A 12,646-nucleotide genomic window follows, 5' to 3' on the forward strand; every position below is an offset into this window, starting at 1 on the left:
CAGACTTTATAATATTTGGAGCACATCTTTTGTTAAACACAACCAGTCAAAAGTTTTTGAACAGTGAGATTTTTTTTATGTTTTTAAAGAAATATCTTCTGCTCATCAAGCCTGCATTTATTTAATCGGAAGTACAGCAAAAACAGTCCAATTTTAAAATATTTGTATAATATTTTTGCTATTTAAAATAACAATTTTCTATATTTCTATTAAATGAAATGTTATCCTGTGATTTCAAGGGTGACTTACTCCAGTCACATGATCCTTCAGAAATCATTCTGATATGCTGATTTGATGCTCAAAAAACATTTTATTATTATTATTATTATTATTATTATTATTATTATTATTATTATTATTATTATGTTAATACACTGAAGACTGGAGTAATGATGAAGAAAATTCAGCTTTGATCACAGGAATAAACTGCATTTTAAAATACATTCAAATAGAAAGCAGTTCTTTTAAATTGTAAAAATATTTAACATTACTGTTTTTGCTGTGTTTTGGATTAAATAAATGCTGGCTTGGTGAGCAGAAGAGACATTAAAAAATAATAAAATCTTACTGTTCAAAATCTTTTGACTGGTGGTGTATATTATTATTATTATTATTATTATTTTTTTTTTTTTGTTAAATTGTACATGTAATTATTTTTGTAAAATAATAAATATAAAAATACCCAATGAAACAATGGATGCCTTTTTCATTCATCTTTAAGTATGTGGAGGACCTGGACATGTTTCATATCAAGTTGTGATGAACAAGGCCTGAAGGTCAGTGTCATGTTACTTAGATAATCTATCAATAGAATCTTTATTCAGCCTAAGTATGTGTAGCCTACTGCATATATGGAACTGTTGATTCTATCATTCAAAAGTTAACACTTTATGATAAGTGGAATAAACCTTTAGAAAATTAAATGACAATTATACAATACCAACTTTTACAATAAATTTGCATACTTTTACAATACCAAAATCTAATTGTCCCCTTTAAATTTGATGCATTTCAATTTTGCCTTGGGTAGGTCAAAATAATTTTTTAATAATGTGAATTTATCTCATTACATAAATGAACAAGGTAAGGTTTAAAAGTTTTAATTGACAATTAGCCTACTTTAATCAACATAAGCGTTTTAGGAGCTGTTGTGATGACGAAATAAGCTCCGTATATCAGACGTATTAAATATATATTAGATTTAAGTGATGCCATTTTAGCCTAGACACCCTTTACAAAAATAAGAAAACGTGTATTAGTAAAACGAAGGACAATATAATTTTATTTAGATCCCATAAACTTCCATAAATTGCTTCAACATACTTCCGGGTTTCCAGGTACGGGGATGGGGAAATCACATGAGGTGACGTATTTGATATGGGCGTGGCTTTGGTTTACGTCACACTTGGACGTGGGCGGAGTTGTGTCGGGGATGTGTGTGACTTCTGACGTCACACTTGGACGTGGGCGGGGTTGTGTCGGGGATGGGCGTGACTTCTGACGTCACACTTGGATGTGGGCGGGGTTGGACGTCCACCGCAGGCTGCAGTGAGCCCTACTTGGATTAGTTGGATCAGGTGTGTTTAATTGAGATACATCTAACTGCAGAACCGCAGAACACTTACGTCACAGCAGTCTCGTCTCAGAGAGAAGCACCCGGCTGCAGGCTGCAGATCGAGGCGGGGCTGCATCTGGGGCGGGTCTGCACGTGGCGCCCCACCCCATACCTACTCTGATTGGTTCGATCATCTTTCATAGACATACATGATAGGAAATGTGTGCGTAACTAGTGTAGGATGGAGTATGTTGTTTAAAAAGCTAAAAACCACTGTGCAGTTTTACAAAGCCTTCATTATAATGCACAGAAGAAAAAAATAAAACATTAACCTGTAACTCGCAATGTCCCTGAAATGATTGTTTTGTTAAATTAAACTGATCTTTAGGCTAACAGACGAACAACCATTTAATAAATTAATTGGGTTTATTATCCACAGAGGGAGGATCAGGTCTTCGGATAGAAGAATGAATTATGAATTAAATAATTTTTGTAAATTTGATTTTCATATCATCAGTGTATGAGAAAGTATTGTTTTAATTTATATAGCATGACAAGACAATTATTGTTACGTATAATTATCTGCAGTAGGCTAATGTCTGCTGTGTGCCATTTCAATTTTTATGAAACTTTAATTTTCTTTACTACATTGCAAAGCATAGACTTTTCCTCCCTTTTATTTCAGGAAAATATGCTGTTCCTCATTATTTTAAAGTGAAGAAATCGAGAAACTTTTATTTCTCCCGGCCAGTGATGATTCTGAAAGGATATACCTGTAATTTGTTTATTTTGTTGGTATTAATGAAATTTATTTCATGTCGATTTATTTTTTTTTTTAGTTTGTTTGTCAGACAGTGAATTCATTTATTTATTTAAACTTTATAAAGTATCATCTATTTATATTAAATTAATATATTAAATTGGTATCTTCTCCGATACCCATTTTGTGACCATTATTGAGCCGATTCTTTTCATTCAGCTGGAATGCTTAACGTGGCTTAATTGCACAAAATTTTATAGTATACATATAAATAATAAACAACACAAATAATATCCCTTTAAAGTAGCAGTCAGTCAAGTTTTTATTTAGTAAACTGATTTCCACTTTAATAAAAAAATAAAAATTTTCCACATTTAATTTTTCTCAACTCCTTTTTAATACATTTTCACATCAATTTATTAAAAGTTAAAAAAAAAAAAAAAAATACATGTTTAGGGCCCTATGAAATGTTTTATTTATTTTTATTATTATTATTATTATTGTTACCAAATTCTGTGTTTTAGCATGTCTAACTATTTGAATGCATAACACAACTTATTATTTTTCATAACTTAATTTGAATAAATTTGAATAGAATTTATTCATTTTATTTTTTCTTAAAGTAGCCTTACTGATATAGATATCATTTCTCAAAGTGATGATGTTACTGACCACTTCCTTGTATCGTGCATTCTGCATATTACTGATATCAACTATATTTCCAAAATTAGCTGTAGAGGCCAAAATTAGCATTATGAATGTAAGAGCCTTCCGTTACATCTATAACAAACATTGTTAATGTTTGAATTGTATTTCAGGGCAGTTTGTGAAGACAGATAATCAAGAGATGTGACAAACTGTACAGAAGTCAGTTCCAGATCCACCCTCCACACCAGACCTCTCTCTCATATGGATTGCTGTCTACTATTGTGTTCTCTTCAGACTTCGGTGGATGCAGATATTACTCAGGGACATGAGCACTTGAATATTGCAAGAATAGAGAAAGTAAGAGTTACTTAAGATTTAAAAATTTCATGTTAATTGCTTACTCACCTTAAGGATTATTAGGAAGTATATTACGACAAGTAACTTAACTCAAACCGTTTGAGTAAACAGATATCCTTAAAAACCTGACAAGGTAGGTTTACTCAAACCGTTTGAGGAAACCGATTGCCTTAAACCTTTTAAGTTTTAAAACTAACACACTGTAAAAACCCGACAAGCAACGTTACTCAAACCCTTTTGTGTAAACAAATATCCTTAAAAACATGACAAGTTGGGTTTACAAAAACCGTTTGAGGAGGAAACCGATTGCCTTAAACCATTTAAGTTTTAAAACTTAATAGTTGTGAGTACTCTGAACTTAATTCAGTTGAGTTCACTGAAAGAAGATATACATTGCAATTAAGTAATTAAGTGATTAATTGAGTGATAATTGAGCATTAGTGATGAAACACCTGCTGTTAACAAACAGAATTACTGAAGAAAAGAGAGAAAGGAACTACAACTGACTTCAGACACAGCCTCACTAAAACCTGACAAGTTATGTTAACTCAAACTGTTTTGAGGAAACCGATTGCCTTAAACCTTTTAAGTTTTAAAACTAATAGTTGTGAGTACTCTGAACTTAATTCAGTTGAGTTCACTGAAAGAAGATATACATTGCAATTAAATAATTAAGTGATTAATTGAGTGATAATTGTGAATTATTGATGAACAGCTGCTGTTAACAAACAGAATTGCTGAAGAAAAGAGAAACACAAGAAACTACAACTGACTTCAGACACAGCCTTAGATAAAAATAAACTGAAATAAAATACATTAAATCTCTCAAGATCTGATTAAATAACCCCACAGACAGCATCACCCGCTCCACTTATTAATAACCAGACTGACTTTATTTCTGTCAGACGTCTACAGAAGATCTGATTGAGAATTAACTAAGGTTTAGATGTTGATTTATTGTTTCATTTAAAATAACCATGTTAGAGATCAGTGTTTGCTTTAGTTGGGCTCTTGACCCTTGATTTCTGTCTTAATTTTTTCTTTGGTTGTTGTAACCATTTGTTGTAACTCAAAAGCCCAGAGAAAATATCATCAGGTGTTATACACACACTCACACTCTTAGAAGCTGCTTTTATCCAAAGCAGCTTACAGTGCATTCAGGTTAGCATTTTTTTGTTATCTAACCTGTACCTAGATGTTGGTTGTTATACTGTATATTGGTGATGATAATCATTGATTATTGAACTGTTTGGAGTCTAATATCTGATGAAACAGGTGTTGTGTAATTAGTTGGATTGATTACAGTAAAAGTGATTCTAAGAGCCAGTGGTTCTGTGATAATCAGTTAATATGAAGAACTTTCCAAACAGTTTGGTTTTCTGTGGTGTCACTTAGTCACACACAGACATCAATAATCAGCATATGAACCTCAACAATGGTGACCATAAAAAAAAACAAAAAAAAAACAATGCAGCAGAGCATGCTGGGAGCCATGGATGAGTTTTGTGCTACAATAGTGCCCAGCATGCATTGCAGCATGTTTTTTTTTTTTTTTTTCGTAACCATTGTTGAGGTTCATATTCTGATTATTGATGTCTGTGTGTGACTAATTGACACCATAGAAGACCAAACTGTTTGGAAAGTCCTTTATAGTAACTGATTATGAAAGAACTACTGACTTTATGAATGGCTTTCATTGTAATCAACTGAACTAACTATAGAACACTTATTTAGTAAGATTTTGGACTCTGAACAGCTCCATAATTGATGATTATCATCACCAATATGCTGTATAACGACCAATACCTGATCATATTTTCTCTGGGTTTTTGGAGTTATAACAAACATGTTTCAAAAACACATGGTTACAACGTCCAAAAAAAAAATAATCTAAGACAGAAATCAAGGGTCAAGAGCCCAACTAAAGCAAACACTGATCTCTAACATGGTTACTTCAAATGAAACAATAAGTCAACATCTAAATCTTAGTTAATTCTCGATCAGATCTTCTGTAGACGTCTGACAGAAATAAAGTCAGTCTGGTTATTAATAAGTGGAGCTGGTGATGCTGTTTGTTAACAGCAGCTGTTCATCACTAATGCTCAATCAGCACTTAATTAATCACTTGATAACATGATTGCAAAGTTTTAAAACTTACATGGTTTAAGTAAAGGCAATCTGTTTACTCAAACGGTTTGAGTTACTGTGACTTGTCAGGTTTTACAGTGTAGGAACACCATACTAATACTGTGTTTGACCCCCTTTCGCCTTCAGAACTGCCTTAATTCTACGTGGCATTGATTCAACAAGGTACTGAAAGCATTCTTTAGAAATGTTGGCCCATATTGATAGGACAGCATCTTGCAGTTGATGGAGATTTGTGAGATGCACATCCAGGGCACAAAGCTCCCGTTCCACCACATCCCAAAGATGCTCTATTGGGTTGAGATCTGGTGACTGTGGGGGCCATTTTAGTACAGTGAACTCATTGTCATGTTCAAGAAACCAATCTGAAATGATTCATTGTTTGTGACATGGTGCATTATCCTGCTGGAAGTAGCCATCAGAGGATGGGTACATGGTGGTCATAAAGGGATGGACATGGTCAGAAACAATGCTCAGGTAGGCCGTGGCATTTAAACGATGCCCAATTGGCACTAAGTGGCCAAAAACTGTGCCAAGAAAACATCCCCCACACCATTACACCACCAGCCTGCACAGTGGTAACAAGGCATGATGGATCCATGTTCTCATTCTGTTTACGCCAAAGTTCTGACTCTACCATCTGAATGTCTCAACAGAAATCGAGACTCATCAGACCAGGCAACATTTTTCCAGTCTTCAACTGTCCAATTTTGGTGAGCTTGTGCAAATTGTAGCCTCTTTTTCCTATTTGTAGTGGAGATGAGTGGTACCCGGTTGGGGTCTTCTGCTGTTGTAGCCCATTCGCCTCAAGGTTGTGTGTGTTGTGGCTTCACAAATGCTTTGCTGCATACCTCGGTTGTAACGAGTGGTTATTTCAGTCAATGTTGCTCTTCTATCAGCTTGAATCAGTCGGCCCATTCTCCTTTGACCTCTAGCATCAACAAGGCATTTTCGCCCACAGGACTGCCGCATACTGGATGTTTTTCCCTTTTCACACCATTCTTTGTAAACCCTAGAAATGGTTGTGCGTGAAAATCCTAGTAACTGAGCAGATTGTGAAATACTCAGACCGGCCCGTCTGGCACCAACAACCATGCCACACTCAAAAATTGCTTAAATCACCTTTCTTTCCCATTCTGACATTCAGTTTGGAGTTCAGGAGATTGTCTTGACCAGGACCACACCCCTAAATGCATTGAAGCAACTGCCATGTGATTGGTTGATTAGATAATTGCATTAATGAGAAATTGAACAGGTGTTCCTAATAATCCTTTAGGTGAGTGTATATACTAAATAAATTGCAATAATATTGTCATTATTATGAATTAATTTTTTATAGTTATATTTTATGGGTCACACCATGCGCTGTGTGAGAACCAAACCAAATCTCCAGGAACCAGGCTGAAAAAAATATGTGCACCCCTGATCATAAGCATGCCTAAAACAGTATACAATACAAAAAAAAGACAATATACAAGAACAGTAATAATGCACATGATGACCTGAGGTTGTGTGTGTTCATTCAAAGAAAGGTTTGTCTATGAATTAATTAGAGAACAGTCCATTTCTATGGGCATTATGTGTCTTTCCTATGGGTTAAATGAGTTCCCTCTGCTTTGCAAAAATTCATTTGTGAGGTTATAAGGGTGTTTTCTGATGATTTGTCTTTGGTTGCCATGAAACCAGAGGTCTGTTCTGCCTTTTTGAGGTGTTAGTTGCATTTCGGGGAAGCGTCCATAGACCCTCATAGTTGGCTTGTTGGTTGGGTGCGTGAGGGGTGTTAGGGATTATTTGTTGAATATAAGAAATTATGGTGTCTGATTGGTCCACACGCTACAATGGTTTTGCTTCTATTATCTTCATTCTTATTGTGTCTGCATTATTCCTCTTTATTTTTTGTTTTATAACATTCTATAATAGACAATATTCTATAATATATAATGTAGTGGATATTCTTATGAAAGGAAATTGTAAAATAGTCATTGTTTTCTTATTGCTATAATCAACTCAACATCCTCAAGTCACAACTCTTCCACAAACACCACAATCAATTTTTTTTTAGCAAAACAGAACTTTACTTTTCTCTACCTTCACATTTTCTGTACTAATTTTACATTTGATGCATGATATTCAGGTTTTGGTTCAAAGAAGAGCCAAATAATTTAGAGACCTGTTTCATAAAACAAGTTTAACAAAATAAGCCAGGGTTATTTCGGGTAGTTTGGATCATTGTCAAAAGACTTGGTTCCATAATGCAAATTTAACATAGACCAAGCTCAGTCAATGTGGCAATTTATGCTGGGAGACTAACCTGGTGTGGGGCAGGCTAACTGTCAGGCTAAGCTGAGCTCCTCTAACACTGACCAATAGGAACGCAATGATACTGATCTCTCACATACAATTATTTGACTATTTTCAGTCCAGAAATAAAAGTATACAGAAAATGCAACTTGATAAATCAAATAAATGAAAATATAGGCTACAACGATTGTACACTCTAAAAAATGCTGGGTTAAATATAACCCAACGCTGGGTTAAAAAGGGACCAACCCAACAGTTGGGTTGTTTTGACCCAGCAGTTGGCAGAGGTATAAAGTCCAGGGGTCAGAAAGTAAAAGTCCTGCCATATGTTTATTCCACCCGTGAACTCAGCAAGCTGTTTTAACCAGAGGAGAACCAAGTCATTCCTTTCACATCACAAACGAGTCTCGAGTCAGATCCCAAGTCCTCAAAGAGTTAAAGTTAATGAGATAATTAAGTGACTAATTAAATGAAGATTGTGCATTAGTGATGAACACCTGCTGTTAACAATCAACTTAACAGAAGAAAAGAGAAACACAAGAACTACAACTGACTCCAGGCACAGCCTTGGATGAAATATACTGATTTATTTCTTTTTTTAAAAGCACACAAGATGCCACCATAACTGTGGTCAAGGTTTGCTTTAATTAGTCTCTTGACCCTTTTAATAACTCAAAGTAGTTGGTTTCTAAGCAGTTACAATATTGTTTCACAGCAAACATTTGTGCATTGCTGAATCAAAAGCTTGAAGTAGCAGAGTAACTTGTGATTTCTGCTAATAACTCATGGTAAATAAACATCATAAAGCGCTCTCTCTCTTTGGTTTATTGTTCAGGTACTGTAGAACTACAAAAAAAAAAAAAAAAAACTATTTAAACAAATGCCACCTTAATGTGTCAATATTGAATAAAAAAAAAAAAAGCTATGTCAGCTCAGGAATTTAGCTATGAACATTTATCATACTATCCTCAACAGTGGTGACAATAATTTTTCATACTGCAGTGCATGATGGGAGTTTTTACTATGGTGTTACCCAGCATTCATTGCATCGTGAAGCATTTTGTTGATTGTCACCATTGTTGAGATTGGTATACTGGTTCTTGATGTCTCTCTGTGTCTAAATAGTATAGTAGTTTGTTTTTTTGGTGTATTATACACACACACACACACTTTTTTTTTAATTAATTCACTATGTATTTTAGAACAACAGTGTTTTGTAGTTTCACATAGTTCTTAATGCAAAACCTGATCATATAAATGGAAGCAAGTTATTTTAAATGAAATCAGGCCATTTCATGAGGCTCGTTTCATCACATATAAACAGCAAATATCTCATCATTGTAAAACACCACATGCATTTCTACAGAGAGAAAGATCTAGTGCAACAAGTCAAGGGTCAAGAGCACAAGTAAATCAAACACTGATCTCCATGATGGTGGCATCATTTTAACCAATAAAACATCAACATCTGATCCTCTGTAATTTCCAATAACAGCATGTGTTCATCATTAATGCACAATCATCATTTAATTAATCACTTATTTATCTCATTAACTTTAACTCTTTGAGGACTTGGGATTTGACTTGAGACTTGTTTGTGACTTGAAAGGAATGACTTGGTTCCTCCTCTGGTGAAATCAGCTGCTGAGATCATGGATGGAGCAAAAATATGGCAGGACTTTTACTTTCTGACCCCTGGACTACCCACCTCTGGTCAAAATAACCCAACTGCTGGGTCAAAACAACCCAACCGCTGGGTTGGTCCCTTTTTAACCCAGCACTGGGTTATATTTAACCCAGCATTTTTTAGAGTGTATGTAATATATTTGTTGTGCACAAGATTTGTTTAAAAGATATCTGAAAAAATTTTGACATGGTTGCTTCTTGCACATTCAGCTGATCAGCGGTTTCTAGCCATGCAGCATTTCTCTCTGGCTTTATGACAGATGTACATTTTATGGTTAAGATGATATTAATATAGAGCTGCTTGTGATGGAGGAAAACATGAACACATCAGAGGTTTTGTGTCCCAGATCACCCAAATTCACATCATGAGAAACAGAAGATTATTATAGCAATAAATAATGAATGACAATTTCATATTTTCCATCTAAAACACTCATATCAGCTGACAGTGTTTTAAAAGGCAGGAACTTAAAATCAGAAATCGTGAATTCACAATAAGAATGATTACATTATATATAATTATATATGGAATGAACCCTGTTTCTCACAAAACCCTTTCTTCTTATCTGAGCATGAAAAATCATTCCAGCTGTTCAGCGGTGTCCATCCCGTCTTCTCTCTATTATAATTCAATTCAATACAGTTCTGATTTTCATTTTGGTTATTTGGCTGACCTTTGAGCCAAAACCTGAAAAACGTGTATCAAATGTTTAGATTTTCAGGAACACAAATTTATGAATCAACAATACTCACAGTATAATTGGAGGAAGAGTTTTGTCTTCACCTGTTTTCTGAAGGTTGTGATAGCCTCATTTTTATAATGAGAACCAAAAAGTCAATCAAACACAGTGATGTTTAGCTCTTACCCTTGTTTCAGTGTTGAATTATCCACCCATTTCATGATGCCCTCATTCTCTGTGTCAGACAGACCGATCCACACTCTCTCACTGATTAATGAATATATGAACCTCTGTGTGAAGAAAAACAGGAATAAGTGTGATTCTCTCATTCATTAACAGACACTCACACAAACTCACCTGCTTCTCTTCAGTGTTGATAATGACCAGATCACCACCACGATCCCTGCAGTACTGTCTGCTGTTAGACCAGCTCAACTCAGTGGACATAAAAAAACAACCTGAACCACACAGATTTTTACACAAACACTTTTCAAAACAATATACATGCAGTAAAAGTGATCTATCCATCTATATATATATATATATATATATATATATATATATATATAAAACCTACAACAAAAACAGATTTGTACTGACTCTGTTTAGATTCTTCTTCACTCAGAGACCTGATTCTGCTTTCTAACTCCAGGTTCTTCTGACTCAGAGAGCTGAAGTTGCTCTGTAACTGGCTTTTCTCAGCAGTGAGATCTTTGACTCTGGTCTCCAACTGGCCTTTCTTAGTAGTAAGATCAATGACTCTGGTCTCTAGCTCCAGTTTCTTCTGACTAGAAGAGTTGAAGTTGGTCTGTAACTGGCTTTTCTCAGCAGTGAGATCTTCGATTCTGGTCTCCAGCTGGCCTTTCTTAGTAGTAAGATCAATGACTCTGGTCTCTAGCTCCAGTTTCTTCTGACTCAAAGAGTTGAAGTTGCTCTGTAACTGGCTTCTCTCAGCAGTGAGATCTTTGACTCTGGTCTCCAACTGGCCTTTCTTAGTAGTAAGGTCATTGACTCTGGTCTCTAGCTCCAGTTTCTTCTGACTCAAAGAGTTGAAGTTGGTCTGTAACTGGCTTTTCTCTGCAGTGAGATCTTTAATTATGGTCTCCAACTGGCCTTTCTTAGTAGTAAGGTCATTGACTCTGGTCTCCAGCTCCAGTTTCTTCTGACTCAAAGAGTTGAAGTTACTCTGAAACTGGCTTTTCTCAGCAGTGAGATCATTGACTCTGGTCTCAAGCTCCAGTTTCTTCTGACTCAAAAAGTTGAAGTTGCTCTGCAACTGGCTTTTCTCAGCAGTGAGATCTTTGATTCTTGTCTCCAACTGGCCTTTCTTAGTAGTAAGATCACTGAGACTGGTCTCCAGCTCCAGTTTCTTCTGACTCAAAGAGTTGAAGTTACTCTGAAGTTGGATCTCGTAATCTGTTATATGATTGACTCTGGTCTCAAACTGGTTTTTCTCAGCAGTGAGATCATTGACTCTGGTCTCAAACTGGTTTTTCTCAGCAGTGAGATCATTGACTCTGGTCTCCAGCTCCAGGTTCTTCTGACTCAAAGAGTTGAAGCTGTTTCGTAACTGGTCTTTCTCCGTTTGATCTCTTGAAGTGGATTGTAACATGTGTATAGCTTGTTCTTCTCTCTCTGCCTTGAGCTTGATATGCAATACTACAATGACAGCCACCAAAATGCATGTGAGGCCAAGGCACACAGTGCTCAACACAGCACACTTACTTCCTACTGACAAACCTCCTGCCAAACAGGAAAACATCAAAATTCAAATAAAAATTGTAATCAATTTTCTTGTTGAAATAGTTAGGCTTTTAAGAAATATGTTTTGTATCGCATAAATAGATCTCAAAGTCCAGTTGTAAAAATGAAGAACTTATGCAGAAAACAACTATACCATTCAAAATAAACACATGACTTCTGCATCTCACTGAATGTCTTACTGTTTTGAGCTCTTGCTTCAATCTGGCTGATTTTTCGGTCCTTATTTGCATCAATATCTTCATCTCTGTCCAGTCCCATCTCATTGTACTTGCTGCAGGTCTCGTTGTTTTCATTTATATAAACACTCGCTAGTTCCATGATCACTTCACCTCAGCTTTGGACTTTTGGACGATGAGTGCAGGCATAAATATAGAGAACCTTCCCTAGAATTATATACTGCTGACTGTCAAGAATGCAAACTTTGATGAACCGTACAGCTTTACAACAAAAATGTGACTGATGTCAAACATGTTGGCTAAATGTAATACCCCCCCCCCGCCCTTATTTTGCAGAAACTTCCCTATATTTTGCAGAAACAGCCAAAATGCACTAACAGTATGTGCATGTCCAATCTGACCTTTATATTCCTGTATTATTTGTGCTCAGTGTCACTAAGAGGTGATGAACTACAGTCTGATGTGCTGCGCTATACTCAAATGCACATTTCTTTCCAAGAAGAAGGATGCTATTTTGCTTTTTTTGAACTTGAAGTAAAAATTATTTTATCAGTTATAAACTGAGTTCAAAATT

At 35.5% G+C, this 12,646-nt stretch overlaps 1 protein-coding gene across 1 annotated transcript; it reads right to left on the reverse strand.

The window, feature by feature from the left end:
- Positions 1-2,917: 2,917 nt before the first annotated feature.
- On the reverse strand, positions 2,918-12,341 carry LOC122146678 (C-type lectin domain family 4 member M-like). The gene is made up of 5 exons (XM_042766996.1): positions 12,076-12,341; positions 10,733-11,875; positions 10,490-10,590; positions 10,319-10,422; positions 2,918-3,295 (listed from the first exon to the last, which is right to left on the reverse strand). Exons 1-5 carry the CDS (start codon positions 12,212-12,214, stop codon positions 3,277-3,279), a joined length of 1,506 nt encoding a protein of 501 aa, XP_042622930.1. The 5' UTR covers positions 12,215-12,341; the 3' UTR covers positions 2,918-3,276.
- Positions 12,342-12,646: the final 305 nt, after the last annotated feature.

This window comes from Cyprinus carpio, chromosome A1, assembly GCF_018340385.1.
Source record: "Cyprinus carpio isolate SPL01 chromosome A1, ASM1834038v1, whole genome shotgun sequence".
Lineage (NCBI taxonomy): Eukaryota > Metazoa > Chordata > Actinopteri > Cypriniformes > Cyprinidae > Cyprinus > Cyprinus carpio.